We start from the raw sequence: 22,114 nt of genomic DNA, 5'->3' as shown, positions 1-22,114 counted from the left end.
TGTGTATAGCTTACCAAATCAGCCACTTGGTCTGCGCGACGACTGGACAGCCGCTTCAACAGATAAGTGTGTACCTAGCTCTACACATAAGCTCATAAAGCTCATACTTAAACATAAGCTACTATCACTCCTACAGTTTTTACACGGCATACTGGGCCTGATTCAGAGCCGTTCGCTATTTGCGGACGGTCGTTCCAAAAAAGGGGCTGGCTATTTAAATTGAGCGCTCGCTCTTTGGGGTTTTGTTGACGCCTCTATGTCTGAGCAAGCGAACGGAAAATGCGCTCGCTATTTTGTAAAGACGCCTCTTTGCCGTTCGCATCACACGTCATCTCCGGTATTTATTAGATTAATCGGGTACATCGAAAGACATCTGAACTGCTTGCAGTGCTTGTGGTAGGTTTTTTCTACCGCTATCACTGCGAGCAGTTCAGGCTAAAAGACAACCAAGTGACGTGGTCGATGACGCTCCTTTACTAATTATGCACTCCCATTAAACGCCCTTTTTACCTTTAGGCACGCCTGCGTTCGGATCTCCACTCCCCCGTTTTCAAGCACCTTCCCCTGTTACCACCCACAAACGGTATATTCTGTCAATCACATTAGCAGCCCCTCGCTGTTTTGCGAGCGCACGATTTCCGACCGCAATGACTGGTTTGCGCATGCGCATTACGACCCATACGCATGCACAGTTGTGCGAACATCGCTCATAGCGAACGAGCGGCCGCTTACGAGCGGCTCTGAATCAGGCCCACTGTGAACTAGTGTAGAGAAATCATGGCTTAAATACTCACTGCATGTTGCCATATTTTTGTTAAAATCAACATACACGTGTCCACATACATCTTACTTCCTTGTCGTGTCTTTTCGTGCAACTTTTTATCGTCAAATGCCGCTGACACTGTAATGTAGTATTTCGAATGCAGATACACCGGCAGTCACACACAGAATATAGGCATACCGCATATCATTTTAATCAGCAGAAGCTGATTGTGTGTCCTATTTGCATCACTTTGTGAATATGACGCATTTGGCAGTAATGAGTCGCACGAAAAGATGCTTGAAGCTACCGAGACGTACAACGCTCACGAGTTATATTTAACGCGGCTTGTAACGCACGGAGGTAAGATGTATGTGGACACATCTGTATATGTCACTGACTTGTACGTTACAGAGGACCTTCAGCCTTGCTATATTTTCTCACGGTAGAGCTAATTAAGTAACTACCTTGACCTAAGAAATTCTATAAACTATATGTGAGGCTGTTTGCAGTACATAAATAATTGAGGATCTGATGAAGTGTGTACATTGAAGGGGGGAAGTTAACCATTTTATCTACTGCTATGTATGAATTGAGGAAAATACTGGTTGTAGACTTATATCCTGCATATTTTTTGTAGAAATAAGTTTACATTATGGGGCCTTGATTCTCCAACAATGTAGGGCATCAAGGCCTTAAAGATGGGGCCTCAATGTGATTTGTGTCATCTGCCTCCGTGCGTGAGGACATGATTTGCCATCCCTCACTTGCCTCTTGATCCAAAACGTTGGCAAGTATCCATTAATAATACCCTTACATGTCCTACGAAACCCTGTATATTAGACAAACTCTTCTAAGCTACACCTTGGTGTAATCCACTGTCTAAATTAATACTGAGGGCCACCAAGACATATGGTGGGCCTGGGTGCTAGAGGGGGAGTGGCCACATCTGATAATTACAATTTGTCCCACTGAAGAGGGGTCAACCCGGGGCATTCCTCCTCCTCCTCCATGGCTGGGCCCCGAGACACGAGACAAGTGCAGGCCCAAGTAAATAGCACTAGCTCCTCTCTGTGCCACTGTTAATACTACACAGTTATGTCAGACACCTCTTACAGTGCATCAAACCTCCTATTTATTAGGCCCTGATTTTCATCCACAAACCTTAACATTAAACTTATATAAGTAAAACTACACACTACAAAGCATCAATTCCATATTCAGTGAAAATAGCCAAGTGTTATGACGCCTCATTTACGCTTTCTCACTCCCACACATTAAAAGTGACCTTTAACCACTGAAACATGCCCTGGGCATCAAATACATTGCTTTTACTCATGTTTTTAGCAAATGTAGCCCCTTACAATAGGAAGAGGAGTAGCCATTTGTGAAAACCAGTTTGCAGTGAGATCTTTTTGCTTTAAGGGGCCATGGATACTATACCCTTCCTTGGGGTTTATGGCAGTGCTGTAGTAGCTGTGAATGGGTGGAATTTATTTAGCTAAGGTAAGACAGGGATGTCCAATTGGTTCTTTTATGGAATGGAAAACACAGCTCATTATCTCAGCTAGAAGTTTCACTTTTAGAAAGGCTTTTCACTAGATTAAGGAACATGATTGCAGGCATTCCATCTATTAATCCACAAAAGTATTAGTGAGGCTCGGTATTGATGTTTGGCGATAGCGTCTAATGAGGCTCGGTATTGATGTTTGGCGATAACGTCTTTTTCACACCACAGCTGCATACACACACAATTGTAGTGTACCGGTGTTATGTACTGGGTGCTCCATATTTGTACTTTTGGCAGTGTAAATTCACACATAGAGCATGATGCTATGTAGCAGGATGCATGGAGTGACTTCGTAATATCGGCCTCTGATTTCTTGCCTTCTTCTCAGACGTGTGGCACAGCTGTGCCATGCAAAGATACTAGTGGTGTTCAGGGTACTTGTACTTTGTGTTTTGTATTGTATTTACAGTGCAAAACAAAGCACAATTCTGTAAAATACTGAGCTACAGGACACATGGCGTGGCTTAGCCGCATTTTTAGTGGTGTGCCAAATGGGGCTATTTGGCATTAAGTATAGGCTAGTGAGGACACATTAACATTATGCATGGTAATATGAGGCTTGTGTGCAGCTGTTCAACAGTGGAAACCCAATTCATGAATCTGCCGACAAAAAGTTCTTGTGATGATCTTCCTTCTATAGACGGCTTGGAACTCTGTATTGACTGTTGCAATTGAGGACATATTATTAGAAGTGCTACAGCTACACTCTTCAGTACTCAGTGGTCCCGTTCTGAGTCACTGAACTTATTCTGCTGATATGTGACTATGGAGATTGCATGGCTGTATTCTTCATGTTATGCACCTGTTAGCAATGAAATAGGCAAAAAGTTAATTAGAAGGGGTAGACGCAGGTCCCTCTCTCTGGGTTACCCCCAGCCTTCAATAGCCGTTAAAATAGCAAGATTTTCCCTAACTTTTCACCAGCTCAGGGGTCCTGATAAAAAAGACTTGTTAACCCCTATGCAGAATTAGCGCACGTTAATTGGGAGGCTGATTGAATAGGGTGGAAAACAAATTCACACAAAATCCACTTTTACACTCGAAAACGGGTTATCGCAGCTAATTGATTTCCCCCTAAATCTGTATGAACTCCCTTTCATACCGCTTGCTAAACCATTAACTTAAATAAATACTGTATGTATATACTAGGGATGTGTGGTCAGGGTAGGCATAGGAGGCAGATCCTCCCCTATCATACTTCCTGTCATGCTCCAGAGTCTTGATATAAAAACTGTGTTCTTATACGTGTGCCTCCCCAACCTTTGACGTCACCGCACGTTACATAAATATATATATATATATAAATATATAAATGGTGGAAAGAACTAGCACGAACAAGGCATCAAATTATATAATTTATCCGGATTTGTTCTGACGTTTCAGTCTTTGCATACATTTTTCAAGGACACAAACTACCACTACCCATGTTCTGACATAGGTAGTGGTTGTTTGTGTCCTTGAAAAGACTGCATAGACTGAATTGTCGGAATAAAATCAGATACATTCTATAATTTGATGCCTGGAGAGTGCTGGTTCTTTTTACTATTTTTGTATCAGAGAACTGGTCCCTTTTACTGTGTACCCTATCTGAAATTGGAAGTAGTGAGCAGTAATGTTACCTGCGTGTATAACATGGTTTTTAAAAATTATCTAATCTACTATTAAAAAAAAAAAAAAAGCCTTCTGCTGCCAGTAACAAAATGTTGTACCCCTTCTAGTTGCCGCCCTAGACATGGGCCTCTCATGTTGCCTAAAATGCCTCTAATGTTACACAGTTGGGGCTCTGCGTGCTAATCTTTAAAAGTGTAAATTAATTTTTGAAGTAAGGTCTCCTATAACATATGTATGAATACAGATGAGAGAAAGGTATGTAGAATCCTAGTGCATTAATGAGAAATCTATGTACATAAGATAGAGCTTGTTTGGGACAAGAACCAAATACTTTTTCTTTGGCAGGTATCTGATTCCATGTACCCACATGATGGTTTGCCAGCGATGGGCTGTAAAAGAACGAGACTGCTATTCTGCATCTGCTGCTAGATTTTTGGCCTTGACTCCAGACTGCTGTCCTAAAGCTTTTACTGGTAACAATAGGACTTTGGAGAGAAACAACATAATATATTCAAATGTTGCACAAAAAGGTAAAGAGCATCTCTGTGTACCAGTAATTGAAACCAGAAATGTGTATTTAAAATAGTGACAGTATAGAGTATGGCATGGCATATATGAGCTTTATTTCCCACATGTGAAATAACCTACTAGATAAAGGTAATATTAGAATCTTTCACACTACATAACCCACTTGCATTGCAGGCTTTATGTGGCAATGAAACATTAGTGACGTAAAATATCCATATAGACATGAACACTCTATCCTTATCACACTCGCATGACCAGTAAATAAAATCATTCTATAGGACTCTAGTCTGCACAATCATTGGACAGTGAGCCTACCAACCTGTATATGATCAGTATAAAGCTGTATATATACTCTATATTTTACATACTCTGCACCTAATATGACCTGGCCACAGTAGAATCCTGTTCAAGTTTATATATTTACCTTGCTAGATTTCAAATGATTTTGCAGACAGGATAACATATCAGGATAAGAATAATGAGACTACGTCTTGCCAACAAAATAAAGAATTACTACTGGTCAATTCATCAACATTAAAGGGACATTGTCTAGACAAAGCTTTCTAGAGACTGATCTAAAACATCTCAGATTTTGTCCCTTGAAATTTGTTTGTTAAGCTATTTATTACATTGATGAAAGTGTGACATGGTGGTGCAGTGTGTACCTTTACAATTATAGGACGAGACCCGAAAATCACCAACTGGTACAAAATGTAAGTCCTTCTGTAGGGTATAAAATGACCATGCTCCTTTTAATATTCTATGTATTTCTGCACTGATACTTCCCCGGCTGATGCGCCTGCTCGGTCCTTTGCTAGGACACTGCAAACTTCTGCTCCTCGCAAACTAACAAACTGTCCATCTTGCTCTGCAAACCTAAGCACTTTAGCGGAAATGTAAGTGCATTTAATCTGATCGAGGCAGTTCATAAATGATTCCAGCGCGTTTCCCATGCTGTAGTTAGTAATATATTGACATATTAGTTATGATCAATTTTAATGTCCATTGCTTTCTGTTGTCAGCAGCTTCAGTGTTTGTAGTGCTATAACCACAAAAAGCTTATGTTAAAGCACTGTCTACGTGTATGGTTTGGATTCCCACCTCAGATTTATCGTAATGGTGTGCTTCTTCATATCTAGGGGTCTATTCATCATCACTTAGGGGTCTATTCATCATCACCTAATTTCTACAAAAGCAGGTGAAAATGAAAATTTTCACCTGCAATTGTAGAAATTAAGTTATCGAGCTATTCATCAGGAAGGTAAAGCAGGAGATATTACATCTTTCCTAGAATGGCCCGCTGTCCCCATACACTATTATGTGGACAGAATTCATCAAGCTCTGAAAATACAATTTTTCCGGAGCTTGACTGCAGGAGCATTCGCTATCTTCAGACGAGGGATCCCTACGCCCCTGTCTGGCTTCTTCCGCCAGCCGTTGGGGCTCTTGTGCGTATGTGGGACCTGTAGGCCACGCACGTGCACTAGCGTCACTGCTCAGAACGGAGCAGTGAAGCTGCTCTGAGACACTGATTTTCTCTCTCCGCGCGCTATATGAATATAAATGCTATACCGATAAATGTATAGGTATAGCACTCCCTGCTAACACTGCAAGTGACTACTCAACCTTGAATAGTCCAATGTGGTTGAATTGGGAAAAATGGATTGAAGGGATGTAAAAGGGCGAGCACCTAATAGTGTATTGAGGAAAGACAGCATACAATAAAAAGATTAGTAAAGGCTTATTTGATGAGTATCTTCCTTCTGGTCTATAGATAACAATGGAGGCTTCTACAATTATTCCAAGGTGGATATTCTCCCAGAATTTTTGTTGTGGGAAATGGAGATCCATCTTTATTGACTTCTACCTTTCCCGTATCACCTGGCCAGAAAACTTGTCTTTCTTTTGCTGTCTTTTGCACTTTGTCAGCTAGCAGATATACAAGTCACAGTTGTTACCTTGTGGGGTTTTGTGATGATGCGAAAGATGCAATGTTTTTCACTTAAACCACATTTCTCATCTTCACAAAATGGTGCGTAGTTGGTCACTCCGCTCAGCAGGTACATCAATTTAGGGTGCCAGAGAAGGTGGTGTAACTGGGGTATTTGGACCCTAGGGCAAATTTAAAAACTGAGCCCCCCCAATGTCCGCAAGCCGAGAAAATGGGCGTGGTCACTTAAAAATGGGGTGTGTCAACATGACACACACCCCTTTATCGTCACACTGAATATTCCTTTCCATATGCACCTTAACCTCAGTAGTGACCCTTATACAGTACCCCCAGTATGCAATGACCCCAGTTGTGGTCCCTCTTATGCAGCCCCTCATTAATTCCCCTTATTCAGTGCCCCCAGTAGTGGTCCCCCTTCTGCAGAGCCCCATGTAGTGGTCCCCCTTATGCAGTGCCTCTTATATAGGGCCCGCAGTAGCAGTCCCCCCAATGCAGTGCCCCCAGAATGGTACCCCCTTATGCATGCCCTTTATATAGTGCCCCCAGTAGTAGTCCCCCCTATGCAGTGCCCCCAGTAGTGGTACCCCCTATGCAGTGCCCTTTATATAGTGCCCCCAGTAGTGGTTCCCCTTATGCAGGCCCCCAGTAGTGATCCCCCTTATCCAGTGCCCTTATACAGTGCCCCCTGTAGTGGTCCTCCCTATTTAGTGCCCCCAGTAGTGGTCCCCCCAGTGCAGTGCCCCTAGTAGTACGCCCCTTATATAGTGCCCCCAGCAGTAGTCGTCCCCCCATGCAGTGCCCCCAGTAGTGGTCCCCCATATGCAGGTCCCCAGTAGTGATCCCCCCCTATCCAGTGTCCTTATACAGTGCCCCTGTAGTGGTCCTCCCTATTTAGTGCCCCTAGTAGTGGTCCCCTAGTAGTAAGCCCCTTATATAGCATCCCCAGTAGTAGTTTCCCTTGTGCCCCTAGTAGTAAGCCCCTTACATAGTGCCCCCAGTAGTAGTTTCCTCCCCAATAGTAGTCCCCAGTAGAGGTTCCCCCTCCTGATAAAGTGCCCCCAGTAGTAGCCCCCCAAGTTGTAGTCCCTAGTAGTGCCCTAGCCCCAGTAGAGGTTCCCCCCAGTAAATGGTGCCCCCAGTAAAAGCCCCCCCCCCAGTGCAGACACACAAGTTAAAAAAAAATACACTTACCTGAATCCATGCTCCGGCCACTGCTCCTGCTGCCGCCGCCTCACGTCAGTGGCGCGCTCTGCATCATGGGAGAGACGTTATGACGTCTCTCCCATTACCCACTGCAGGAGCCGGAAGGCGGCGATGTGTGTGTTAAACTGCACAGCCTGAGCCCGCCTCCCACCCTCCTCATGGCGCTATTGGGTAAGCGCCCAGGGGGAGGGAAGGGGCTCGGCTGTGCAGCACAGGACCGGTGCTGGGCGCAGGGAAGCCTAACGCCGGTCCTGTGTAAATGTGTAGCGCTGATCACACACACTGCGGTCGGCGCTACACCACCTAACTAGGACGGGACGGACCATGGCCGGGAGCGTGCCCCCCCTGTGCTAACTGTCCTACGGCACCCAGGGCACATGCCCCACTCGCCCTGCCCTAGTGGCGCCACTGCAGAGAAGTCAATAGCATATGGTATAAAGATGCACGGCACTCCTACATTTGTAAAATATCAGGCTTAAAGCATAGCCAAAGGTAGCAGCAACGTTTTTGGGCATAGCTATATATATGTGTATGTGTGTGTGTGTATGTATGTATATATATATAGATATATATATATATATATATATATATATAATGTGTGCGCGCGCGTGTGTGTGTATATATATATATATATATATATTATTAAAGTGAGAGACAATGCACTACATTGGTTTATGCACATGCAGTACAATAGAGTGAACAATTTGAAAATACTGCAAATTACTAAGTAGAGGTTGGAATGATGTGTTTAGCATGGCAAAACCTGTTGGGACCCTGAATTCTTTGTTTGATAGCCATTCACATTTCTGACATACCGGACAAAAATATGATTTTTGTGTTTTCATTTGCAAATTGTAACCCAATCCTTACACAAACTGCCCATTCTAGAGCAAATATAATGCTGCTAAATGATTCAAATTTGGGGATCATACTCATTCAATAACCGCACCGTGTCAAACAAGACATTTTATTTACATGCACTCACTGTTAGCAACATATTACCACTAGAGCATGTTTAATTCAATATAGCTACTTTACAATGCACTTTATCAAAAACAAGGAAAGTTTATTCCATATATTGCAATCCATGATATGGGGGCTAATTGGTGCTAAAATATTCCCCATTTGAATTTTGGCAGGAGTTAGTTATTTTAACATGTATATGGATGATATCTATTGATGTGATTCCCCCTTCTACAGCTAGTTACTAATTTATCTTACAACATTAAAGAACTCCATTTATTTCCATTATGGGGACCACCTTTCATTTATGCTGGACTCAGTAATGTCTACTTGCTTTTGGTTACAAGCAAATAAATGAACCAAAAAACGAAACAAAACAACAAACGTTTATTTTTCTGTAGCAGGATATGATCCCCATGTTGTAAAATCAGAAATTAGGGACAGAATCTATAAAGCATACGCAAAATTCATATTTAGTGTTTGTTTTACAGATGATTCAGTCGACTTCAAAATTATATCTGAACCTTAATATCCATGTTAAAATTAACCTTAATTTGTAATGTTATTTCCTGTAAGTGACATCTGTAATCTCTGCTATAGAATTAAAGGGAAATCAGTGTTTGAATCTGTTTAATTTTCAAAACTCCTACCAAATGTGAGAAAAAGATGAATAATGTGTTGTGTGTCACTTCTTTCTATTCTGTAGTTGTGTACCCTGAAAAGCAAACACAATCCTTTTCTCTGATATTTCTTTTAACGATCTTGCCCTGCAAATATTTCCTTTCAGTAGAACAGATTAAACTACTGGCCCATTTGTCATCTGAAGCATGTATACACTCCAATATAACTTTTGTAAGGTTAAGAGGATCAGGACTGAGAACAATTGCAATAATAACTTTTCAGTATACAATCAGCTATGTGTCAGGACAGCATTTACCATGGAAGAAGATATTAACAGCGACAGGAAAGGCTTTCCCTATTTTACTTTGAGCTGTGAAATATAGGAGGAAGCGTCTAGCATGCATAAGGTTTGCACATGGTTTTGGCGGAACAGTCCTGGTTTTCGGGCACTGTCCTGCCATCCCATCCGCAGGCCACAGTGTCCTTTGGTGATGGTGGTGGGGAGGTTGGGAAGTCCCCTCACCCCTGCTCTGCTTAGCAGAACAAGCAGTGAATAAATGCAGAGTGCATGTGCCTGGCATCTCTACACTGGAGAGTAGGAATGGAATCAGGTCCTGGAGCGTTGGCCATGCTCCAACGTGATGAAAACAGGGGGCTTTTCCTGTGAGGCAATGCACCCTGTCACGAGATCGTGCCCCGTTTTCAGCACTACAAGAAATATCCAACCTTCAATATATTATATTATATATGGTGTACTAATCATAATGACTAAAGGGTGTGGTATATTTTGTTGACATTCTGAACATCGGCAGCATAATGTTGCATGTTCTGAAATGTCGACATTCAGTCTCTCGACATGTGCAGAAAATTGACATTCACAATGTGAATGTTTGCATGTCGACAATGGGATTTCCTGTTCACTTTTACTCTAGCCTAACCCTAACTCAGTGGTTCCCAAACTGTGTGCCGCAGTGGCCCCTGGCCAGTGTATTTTTTTTGTGTCAATTTTTTTATTTTGCCAGGTGGGAGAGGGGTTGGCTCGCAGAGTAGAGCAGGGGGGGTTGCAATGAGTGGGAGGAGAGCTGTGACTGTAAAGCAACAGGCAGTGAATCCCGAGTCTTCCTGTTGCTGAATGGGGTCCTACAGTGCAGTGCATTGTGGAAGATCAGACAGTAAATGTCTGATCTGAGGGTTGATGCTGCACAGCGGCGCTGACGATCACAACTAATGGTAAGTGGGCGGGGGGGACATGGAGGGGGCAAAGGTAGAGAGACGGAGACGGAGGGGGCAATGGGTAAGAATAGCACCATTTTTCTCTTTTTTTTCTCTTTTTTAAATACTTATTACGTTATTTTGAACTAACTGCTTAAAAAAACGTGACTGCTCGGTAATTATTTTGACTTAGGGTGCCTTGAAAAAATTATGGAGACCCTAAAGGTGCCTCGAACTGAGAAAGTGTTGGAACCACTGCCCTAACTGATGCCTAACCCTAATATGGTGTGTCAACATTCACAATGTTGACATTATGGGCCAAATGTAATAGGTAGTCAGTTTTAGTAACAGTACAAACTCGCACTTTCTCGCACTTTTAAAAAGTGCGAGTTTGTACTGAAACTCGCAAATTCAATAGCCTGCGAACTTTTCAGCTCGAGGCTACTGCATTTGCGAGTGCAGGCGAGTTTAGGACAATGTAAACTGACACCTTTTAATGCGAGTAGCATTAAAAGGTGCGAGTTTTAGAGAAGCCATCACAGATCAGTGAGATCCGTGATGGCTTCTGTGTGTGTTAAAAAAAAAAAAAACGTGCACCCCCTCCCCAAAAGCATAACCAGCCCCGAGCTTTATAAAGCCTGTTCTGGTTCTAAAAATACAGGGGCCAAAATGCATAGGGGGCCCCTGTAAATTAAGAGCCAGCACAGGGCTTTGTTGAGCTGGTCCTGGTTCTGGAAAATCAGGGGACAAAACGAGTAGGGGTCCCCTGAAAACTCCTGAACCAGCACCGAACTCTTTCTAGCAGGGGGATAATGCCACAGCCAGGGAAAACCTTTCACCGGTTTCCCCGGCCAAAGCATTATCCCTGACTGCTAGTCAGTCCAGGCCGGGGATCCCTGGGGAGTTGGGTACCCCCCCAATAAAGGGGTACCCCTCTCCAGGGCACCCCAGGCCTAGACTGATAGCCCGGGGCTATCCCCGGCACCCTAGGGCGGTGGGTGCCGGGTTGATAGTGTAAAGTGAAAGTGTAAAATTAAATTTACCATATTGTCTTTATTTGTAGAACCACAAGTACCAGCAAGCCTCCCCTGCATGCTGGTATTTGGAGAACCACAAATACCAGCATGCGGGGCATTATGGGCCCGCTGGCACTTGTAGTTCCACAACTAAAGAAATACGTAAATAAACAAACTTACACCGTGAAAATATAATTTTAATAAAACATACATGCACACTCACACTCACACATACTCACCTAGTATCCGAAGTAATCCATAGGGGTGTACCTGAAAAAAAAATCCATACTCACCTCTCCTATGCGTAGATCACATCCTCTTCTCCAAGTAGGCAATCCAGGAGTTGAAATAAAAAAACGAAAAAAACCCGATCCATGCCGGACTGAGCAAAGGTATGTGTGTACACATACCTTTGCTCCGCGTAAATGACCGGGGCACACGTGTGCCCCGTCAGTGCAGGGGCCGCCAGCCAATCAGGGAGCATCTCCGTCGGAGCAGCTCCCTGATTAGCTGAATGCGGCCAGCCTCTGTCTCCCATAGCCGTCTATGGTGAGAAATCCCCATAGCCCGTCTATGGTGAGAGCCGCTACATAGTAACCGCAAGATTAATTGATGTTAATCTTGTGGTTACATCAATGATACAATGTCGCGACATTGTATCATTGATGTAACCACAAGATTAACATCAATTAATCTTGCGGTTACTATGTAGCAGCTCCCACCATTAGACGGCTATGGGGATTTCTCACCATAGACGTCTAAGGGAGACAGAGGCTGGCCGCATTCAGCTAATCAGGGAGCTGCTCCGACGGATATGCTCCCTGATTGGCTGGCGGCCCCTGCACTGACGGGGCACACGTGTGCCCCGGTCATTTACGCGGAGCAAAGGTATGTGTACACACATACCTTTGCTCAGTCCGGCATGGATCGGGTTTTTTCGTTTTTTTATTTTAACCCCTGGATTGCCTACTTGGAGAAGAGGACGTGATCTACGCATAGGAGAGGTGAGTATGAATTTTTTTTTCAGGTACACCCCTATGGATTACTTCGAATACTAGGTGAGTATGTGTGAGTGTGAGTGTGCATGCATGTTTTATTAAAATTATATTTTCACGATGTAAGTTTGTTTATTTACGTATTTCTTTAGTTGTGGAACTACAAGTGCCAGCGGGCCCATAATGCCCCGCATGCTGGTATTTGTGGTTCTCCAAATACCAGCATGCAGGGGAGGCTTGCTGGTACTTGTGGTTCTACAAATAAAGACAATATGGTAAATTTAATTTTACACTTTCACTTTACACTATCAACCCGGCACCCACCGCCCTAGGGTGCCGGGGATAGCCCCGGGCTATCAGTCTAGGCCTGGGGTGCCCTGGAGAGGGGTACCCCTTTATTGGGGGGGTACCCAACTCTCCAGGGATCCCCGGCCTGGACTGACTAGCAGTCAGGGATAATGCTTTGGCCGGGGAAACCGGTGAAAGGTTTTCCCTGGCTGTGGCATTATACCCTGCTAGAAAGAGTTCGGTGCTGGTTCAGGAATTTTCAGGGGACCCCTACTCGTTTTGTCCCCTGATTTTCCAGAACCAGGACCAGCTCAACAAAGCCCTGTGCTGGTTCTTAATATACAGGGTCTCCCTACGCATTTTGGCCCCTGTATTTTTAGAACCAAAACAGGCTTTATAAAGCCCGGGGCTGGTTATGCTTTTGGGGAGGGGGTGCACGTCATTTTTTTATTTTTTATAGCATTTAACATAAGTACACACAGAAACATGTACATATCTCATGGATATGTTCATGTTTCTGTGTTAATCTGACCTGCTCAGGATGTACTCGCTAGCCTGAAGCAGGTCTATTATTTGGGGACTTTTGGTAATCTTTTTTTTGCGAGTCTGAAACAGACACCCTATTACATTGGGCGAGTTGATTGTTTTCTATGTGAAAACATCTGGATGCGAGTTTGAGAATGGAGAGTTTTAGTAACTCTGAAAAATGCGAGTTTTAGTGAACAGACACCCTATTACATTGGAGAGTTGTGAAAAAAATTGCGAGTTTAGCACCAAACTCGCAATTTACCAAAACAGACTACCTATTACATTTGGCCCTATGTCAGTGTTGACATTGTGCATGTTGAATGTCAACAAACTGCATACCTGACTGAATGATATCTAAATGTTCACCTGTAACCTCCTCCCCTTAACAGCTTTATATGGGGACCAGCACAATGCACCCAGAGATGACCAACATTTATAGCAGAGGTATGCAATATCCAGCAGCTGTGGAACTACAAGTTCCACCATTTCCTGCTATCCAATACATAGTCTTAAAGAAAATTGGTTGCCTCTAAGCCTGTGATTATTAGGTTCTAAATCATCGTCGTGTTTTGGTTTTGGCAAAACCACCCTCAAGTGGTTTGTTCAGGTTAGGATTTCTTTAAAAATGTATAAAAACAGGTAAAGCCATGTAATTTGAACCTGTTTTTGTTCCTATAGTATTATTAACATCAATAACATAAATTTCCAGTCAATTTCGACCACCTCACAGCACTTGAAATCACTAAGGACTTAAATGCAATCCAAATTATGCGAGATCCGAGTTCCAAATTTAGCAACAAGACCTGAGTCGGGACTCTGCTCTACTTGAAATCCCAAAATGATCGGGACTTCTGTTCGAATGGGAACCCTAAAGTTTGGGTGCGTTTGGTCTTCAGCAAAACCGAACCACTCATCTATAGTTATTATGGTATTGTTGTGTTGTGTAATTCAGCATTATTCGTTTTGAACTAATAAATGTTTACTGGATCACTAATCCTGAATGATGTATGGGCTACTGGAGTCCTTCCAGATTATTGATTCTATAGTTAGTGAATTATAATGGACTACTAGTTGGCCCTTATTAGAAAATTATGACATTAGTTCTACAGAACAAGACCACGTGTGCGAACCAGTGTAGTGTTTAAACAAAAATTGCATGCTTACAGGATGATTTACTGTATTTATCTTATTGTTTTGTACAGATGCTAGTGGACATAAGTTCTCATCATCATCATGTTTACATGAAGCTGAATGCACATCTGCTGAGGAATATATGGAAACTGTAGATGCCAGCTACCTTGAGTACCTTTGGGAAGCTCATGAAAACATCCTGAGATGTGTAGAAGACTGTAAGGTCTGGTCAGCCCCATATGATGGGGAGAACCCAGACCCAGACACTTCTTTCCAAGCCCTGTTGGAGAGCAATTTCCGAACAGGGGAGTTTCCTACCTTCAGAGGGAGAGGTAGGCAAAATTTAGGTTCGTTCTCCTCTGAAATGCCATCTCACGGAGGAAGACTCATTGATCTTGAGTGGGATGACAGCTACGACACTGGAATATCTCCAGATTCTGGAAATTGTTCACCACAACCGCTTCCTGATTCTGTGTTACCTCCAGATCCCCCAAAGCACATCCAAGAGATGAAAAAGAATGCAATAATGTTTATTAAAGGGTCATACATTGAGGAATCTGACTTTCAGGATGATGTGATGGTTTACAGGTTATGTGCAGAAAAAGATTCCATTGATACAGTCGTTACTAAAACTGAAGATGTGTCACCAAAAGGGCAGACAGTGGATCAGCTTCCCAAACTGAATACCCAGCATTCTCAGGTACAGAAAGATATTAAAACTGAAATAAATAATCAGAAAAATTCAAGTCTCAATGAAAATGCTGTAAAAAAACTAACTAAACAAAATCACAAGGATATTCCAAAACTGGAGCTTGGCCTCTCTTCTGATGCAGACTATGATTCTAAAAGGAAACCATTAAGCCCAGACAGTGAGGATTTTATAGCTCATTGTGACGAGATCATAAATGGACTTAACACTACCTCAGTAGAAGAGTCCAGCTCCCCTGCTCCTGAGAGCGTTTCTCTAGTGGATGAGGATGAAGAAACATTTGAAAAGTATTCCCTAGGAACACCATCTGTAGAAAGTATGCCATCACCCTTTGGGCCAAATGAAGCAACCTGCTATTCTAACTACCCTCCCAGGTCCCAAATACCACCATTTACAGGTATTGACATTAATATGGGTTGAAAAACGTAATATGTATTTAAATTTTGTCTTTTCAAACATAATTAACATGGTGCTAGTCTATTCGATAAATTACACACACTTCATCTTTTATATATGCATTTATGTTGACCTATATTATGCCTGTGTGCCTCCCTTAATTTATGTTCCAACCCATCTCTTCCCATTAGAAACCAGGATGGCCTCATCTTGTTAAGTGTAACACAGTGTTGAGTGAATAATTTTTTTTAGATTGATATTGGTATATAAACAATATTGAATTCTTTTTTCTGGAAAAATAGGTTCTGGAGCTACTGGGGGGAGCTATAGAAAAAAAAAAATAGAAATAAAAAAAAAAAAATATATATATATATATATACACACACACGCACATTATATATACATTTATGTTGTATTTAGAAAAGAAGGGACTTTAAAATAAACCTTATCTTATGAAAAATACATTTTGGCCCAGGACAGTTGATGAGAGGTTCCTGCTGCAAAATAGCACTGCTAATGGTAAATAGTAATTTATGTTTTTCTGAACTTGTGGTTCTCTTGTCTACCTTTGGATGTCTGATCAACAATCAGACTGATGGAGAGCCTAAAAATGACTGATTTGTACATGCATAAACTATTTGGGTCCGTATCACTGTGGTCACTGAATTGACATTGTATATATGAGAGCAGCGACCAGAGTACTCTTTTTCATCCGGGTTTGTGAGGGACAAACACGAGGAAGGATTACAGGGAAATGAGACAGCTGCCTAGGTTACAGTGATGCTTGGAGATATTAGACTCAGTTTATCTCATGCAGAGGAACAGCGTAGTATTCTCAGATTTCCCATACCCTTATTCATTCATTGTGACTTTCATAAAGTTTTGGCGTGTATGACTGGCCTATTCACCTTAGGATTTATGTAATTCTTGGTCAATTTCATAGCTTTGCCCTAGTAGTGAACAAGGGGGCGTGGCTCAAGTCCGGCCGATTTGGGGGCAAGGCTTAAGTCTGGCGGTGCTAGAAAACAGGCTGACTTCTAGGGACTGCATCAGCTGCAGCCCTTAGAAGTCAGATAGGACTGCCGGAATGGCAGGGGAGTGGCTTCCCATGGGAAGCTCTCTGTCTGCTATTGCAGTCAGGACTGGCAGTCCCAGGGGGAGAAAACACTACTCCCTGGGACTGCCTATCTAGCTGTTATAAGCAGGGAGTACTTCCAATGGAAAGTCACTGCTACTGCAAGGCAGTCACTGTGAGTGGTGAATTTTATTAGAGACTGCAGTCCTGCAACCCCTAGGTAAAATCCGCCACTGGTACTAATTATTCCTGAGGGACACCTTGAAAAGACGACCAATCCAACAATTGGTAAGGTTCATGCGCACACTTGCCAATCGTCCACATGCCATGTGGGCACATCAGACTCCATTTAAATATGCCCTCCCATATTCAATGGATTCTGCTCCTGATATATTGTTTGGTCGTTCAATAGTGTGTATGCACGGATTATGTGAAAGCTATATCTGCATGATATATCGCATTTGCCGTGCAGCACAGAAGATGCAATATGTCTGTGAGCTCCAATTACGTGTACACACTGAATGATGGTCTAGATGACATATTGTTCATAGGCTGTTCGAACGATATATTGGCCTGATCATACCCAGTATTAGGGTTCCATGAAGATAGATATTTAGAAAAACATATAAATAATATTATATTGTACTTTATAATTAACAAAATTACAAAATTAATACATATTTCCCTTCATATTCCAATAGAACATAATTTTACAGCTAGTAAATAGCAACCAATAAACTAAAGAAGATTACAGGCAAGTCATTTTTACTGCATTTTCTTATCTTCTGAAGTCACAGAAAAACACTAGAGCGGAAATATAAGTAAGAACAATATTAGTCTCCATTTTGTTGAAGCCACAGGCAAGTGCCCAGAAAAGTGAATCTTAGCTGTCGATTCAATTAGCTGCAAATCTGGCAATGTGCTGCTGCAATGGCGCCCTGAACATAGACTTGCGCCCTATGGTGCTGTGAAAAAAAATCTTGGGGGTTCGGGGCTACCGTAATTGTGTCTCGTGTGCACTTACTCGTGGGGTGAGTCGACTCAGGGCTAATTGAGTCATCCTCTTGTAGACAAATTGTGAAATTTGACTATGGATGGATTTCTGGGCAATGAGAAACCCCCCAAGTGCTCTCTTAATATAAACAGCACATTGTATATTCCCAACTGGTAGAATAAGACAAACAATATATTGTGCTATATTAAAACAGCGGCACAATGTTAAGTAAATGCTCAGCTCTACACACTGAGGTCTGGGTAAATGCAATAATATTACTTACGCACAGTAGAAAATCTGCAATAAATGTCAGGATACCTGCAGCTAAACATAGGAAATTCATAGAATTATTGTATGCATTGAATGGACAATATGGCAAAGATTTATTTAACATTTTTACATTTAAATTATAATTTTTTTTATTAGATTTGCTTAAAGTTCTTTTCCACTGAAGTATAAGTAAAAGTTGCAAACTGTGTTCTTTTTTGACAGGGGAACCCTCTAAACCAAGCAGTAACTACCGTGTTTCCCCGATAATAAAACCTACCCCGAAAATAAGCCCTACCCTTAATTTTGTAACCCGGTCCAAATTAAGCCCTACCCTGAAAATAAGACCTACCTGAATCTCATTTTGAGCTGGGAATGCTGCAGAGACCAGCGTTCCCAGTCATGCAGTGCGCGGGTGACGTCATGACGTCACCCGCGCACTGAGGATCCTGTGCGGCCGCGCCTGCTGGATCATGTTAGATCCAGTCAGCGCGCAAGTGAGGGCGACATCCTGGACGGCGGCGAGTCAGGTAAGTGCACTGCAATAAGGGACACTGCTACAGGGGGGCCTGCATAAGGGGAACTTCTACAAGGGGGCCTGCAAGGGGGGGCCTGCATAAGGGGCACTTCTACAAGGGGGCCTGCAAGGGGAGGCCTGCATAAGAGGCACTTCTACAAGGGAGCCTGCATAAGGGGCACTTTTACAAGGGGGCCTGCAAGGGGGTGCCCTGCATAAGGGGCACTTCTACAAGGAGGCCTGCATAAGGGGCACTTCTACAAGGGGGCCTGCATAAGGGGCACTGCTGTCAATGATAATTAATATAAGACCTACTCCGAAAATAAGCCCTATGGTGTTTTTTTGAACAAAAAAAAAAATAAGACAGTGTCTTATTATCGGGGAAACACGTTAGGTTAAAGATTTGCTTTCTATCATAGGAACCAATCAGTAGAAGCTTTACCTGTTGTGTACAAATGAGATTATGAAGTGTCAAATTAGTTGCTGTGTTTTAGTGTAAACTTTGCACCTAAATGCTATATTTAGATCTGTGAATATATTATTTCAATAGATTTACTTACTGCCGATGTACAGTATCCTTTTGTGCAGCATGCATACACTTGCCACTCAGTTGAATTGGAATATATGCTGTTTTACCCATCTGCCACATTACTGGTGGGAAAGACAGATAGGGTAAGGGCTCAACATGAATTTCTAGTAGCTGACATGTTTCAAGGGGGATGTAGTTATATAACCGGTGGCCGGAATGCCGGCCGCCAGAATCCCGACGTTGGAAGCCCAAACCGGGACTAAAGATAGGCGTCAAAATCCTGATGCCTATCTTTTATTCCAATGCCAAAATCCCGACAGCCGGCATCCCGAACGAGGGTAAGCGGGGCTTGTTAGGTCTTAGCCGCGGAGGGGGAAGGTGAGGTTTATGAAACCCTCTGGGGGAGATTAGGGTGGCACCTTCAGGGAGGATTAAGGTAAGGCTACGGGGAGGGTTGCGGTTAGACACCACCCGGTGTGGGGGGGTTAGGGTTAGGCACCTGCCCCAGGAGAGTTAGGTTTAGGGTGCGGGAAGAGAGGGTTAGGGTTAGGCACCACTGGGAGGGGAAGTTAGGGTTGGGCACTGGTAGGGGGGGGGTTATGGTTAGGAACCACTAAGGGAGGGTTAGGGGGGTAGAGGGGTAGGGATAACATACTTACCACCCCTGTCGGGATCTCCCAACCCGTTTCAAGGACACCATTTGCTCTTCGATACCTGTGGGAATATGTATATTTATACTTTGGTTAATGCACTAGTAAAATTTTTTCATTTACATATTTTTGTGTATTTAATTTTGTATATTTAATTTGCAGATTGCAATTATTTACTTTTAAAACATATTTTCCCCACCAGGACCATTCATCAGTGTTGTTTTGTCAAAATTAGAGAACATGCTCGAGAACTCTTTGCATGTAAACTTGTTGTTGATTGGGATCGTTACACAGCTTGCAAGCTACCCTCAGCCTCTCATCCGATCCTTCCTGCTCAATACAAACATGGTCTTCCAGCCCAGTGTACGATCACTCTACCAGGTACTGTACACCCAGCAGATGTTTCTTGCACGGTTTATAAACCTTGAGTTGTACATGACAATTTTATTTATTATTTCAGACTGATAAAACGGTTAAGACATAAAAAGACACATTTCATTGACCGTGCAAATAGCTGTAATCTATAGTAACCAGTATGGTGCGTGTTATCTGAAGTCTAACTAACAGTAGTCAAGGTCAAGCACAGGATTTCTAGAGGGGGGGTTTAAGAGTGAGTGTGGTCAATCCATGATGAGGGTATAATTAACACTTAACAAACTATAGTCTGCCTCATACAAAGTGCTGTGTTTGTAATACTTTAGACATATACAGGGCCAACTATATCGGTCAGTTATTATATGCAACAGTAAGGCCAGCCTGTCTGAGCAGAATGTTATCACCATTCCACAATCCAATTCCCTGCTCTGCAGAGCATTAGACCAAGTCTTTGTGAGCAGCAGAAGAACTTAGCACTGTCCCTGGGCATTTTGTACACATTATGGATTAGTTCAGGGGTGGGTAACGTCTGGCCCGTGGGCAGTATAAGGCCCGCAAAATTATTTGATCTGGCCCTGCCAAAGAAATCGCAGGCAGGACTCATAATAGAATAAATCTAGGAGCTTTTTTCATATTACCCATAACTGTGGCGGCCGGGCTGTGGCTCTTTCAGCATACCACAGTGACACTACTCCAGCGGTGGGATTCTCCCCCTCAGCAGGCTATGGCAGTGCAGTGGGCGTACAGGGCTGTCATCAGCGGGGCCAGGCTGGTTACATCCGTGCTGATGAGAGGACCCCAGGGCTACCCCTCCATCTTGCCTGTCACTTGACCAGTAACCATCAGGACTGTCCCTCCATACTGTCTACCCCTCTACTCTGCCTGGCGACATACAGACACACAGCCTCCCTCTCCTCTTGGCTGCCGGAGCCCACCAAAGGAGTAAGTGCCCAAATATAGCTGGCTAATTTTGTAGTTGATGATTTTGTATGGCCCACGAATGATATTCTAAATATACAAATGGCCATTGGCAGAAAAAAGGTTCCCCACCCCTGGAGTAGATAGTATATGTAATATAGTATATAAATAGTATATGTAATACAGTATTAATAATTAATTCTATATAAATGATCTATAGCGGGCATGTCCAACATCCAACTGGTTGTAATCTACTTTTATGTGTCTAAACTAACCGTGATTCACCACACCTTTACACCACCATTCATCATTTGAAACAAAAGTTGAGCATTCGTTAGAAAATGATAAATGTTTAGTAGTTGCATAAGAAATGACACATGGTGTCCCCTATATGTCTTACAAAATGCCACTTGATGCACCCATTTGTGACAGAAAAAAATCACATAAATCCCCCATATGTCACACATATGCCAGTCATAGCTCCCTGTCCTACCCCCTTTACATGCCAGCCTCAGCTCTCCCACTCAAGCCTCTTGCCAGCATCACAGTCTTTTGTCATGCCCCTTTCACATGCCAGCCTCAGAGCCCTGTCATGTCACCTTAAAATGCCAGCCTCAGAGCCCCCTTAATATGTTAACGTCAAAGCCCCCTTAGTGTTTTACTTACCATCACCAATCATCAGTTGGCTGTTAAATCAGTTCTATTTGTCCAAATTCACCCCGCCCTTAAGGTGGGTACACACCTGACCGAGAGATCTGCAGATCGACTGATCTGCAGATATATCTGCAGATGGTGCAGAACATATGTTTACATGCGCCTGCCCAGTTGAGCTGTCAATCACCACCGGCCCGTGCACACAGCGCGATGCACCAATATATCTGCAGATATATTGGGCATCGGCTGTGCAGCACAGTCGACGCAATATGTCTGTAAACGACGTCGTTCACAGACATATCGCTGGTACACACTGGCCAACGCATACACGATATATATCGGCCGTTTAATTAAACAGCCTTTATGTTGGTCAGTGGGCACCTAGCATTAGTCATCAGGCTGAAGAAAAAAAAAAGGATCCAACACAGGTTTGTAGAACAGAAATTTTCAACATAATTAGGCAGCAGAGTGGAATCGGTATGAAATACCGATTGGCATGGCCGGCGGTTCGATTCCCTGCAGCGCCTGGCCAACAAAAGCAGAGTTCCCGGCAGCGGAAGCCCTGCAGAGCTGGAAATCCCGATCGTCGCTAAGGTAAGTATAAACTAACCTAACCCTCCTTAGGGGTGCCTAACCCTAACCTCCCCCCCCAA

The 22,114-nt window shown here is 43.1% G+C and overlaps 1 protein-coding gene across 2 annotated transcripts in view; it reads left to right on the top strand.

Annotated features, from left to right (window-relative positions):
- FHIP1A (FHF complex subunit HOOK interacting protein 1A) overlaps positions 1-22,114 on the top strand; it is a 312,507-nt gene that overhangs the window by 267,315 nt on the left and 23,078 nt on the right. For both annotated transcript variants that reach the window (XM_088448272.1, XM_088448280.1), the window contains 3 exons: positions 4,287-4,471; positions 14,449-15,483; positions 19,717-19,895. In XM_088448272.1, coding sequence (XP_088304398.1) covers positions 4,287-4,471; positions 14,449-15,483; positions 19,717-19,895 — 1,399 coding nt within the window. The remainder of the gene's footprint in view (positions 1-4,286; positions 4,472-14,448; positions 15,484-19,716; positions 19,896-22,114) is intronic.

The sequence above is a fragment of the Taudactylus pleione genome, unplaced genomic scaffold (genome assembly GCF_031769625.1).
Source record: "Taudactylus pleione unplaced genomic scaffold, aTauple2 ptg000021l, whole genome shotgun sequence".
NCBI lineage: Eukaryota > Metazoa > Chordata > Amphibia > Anura > Myobatrachidae > Taudactylus > Taudactylus pleione.
The sequence above is the reverse complement of the archived record's forward strand: the minus strand, read 5'-3'. Positions and strand labels throughout refer to the sequence as shown.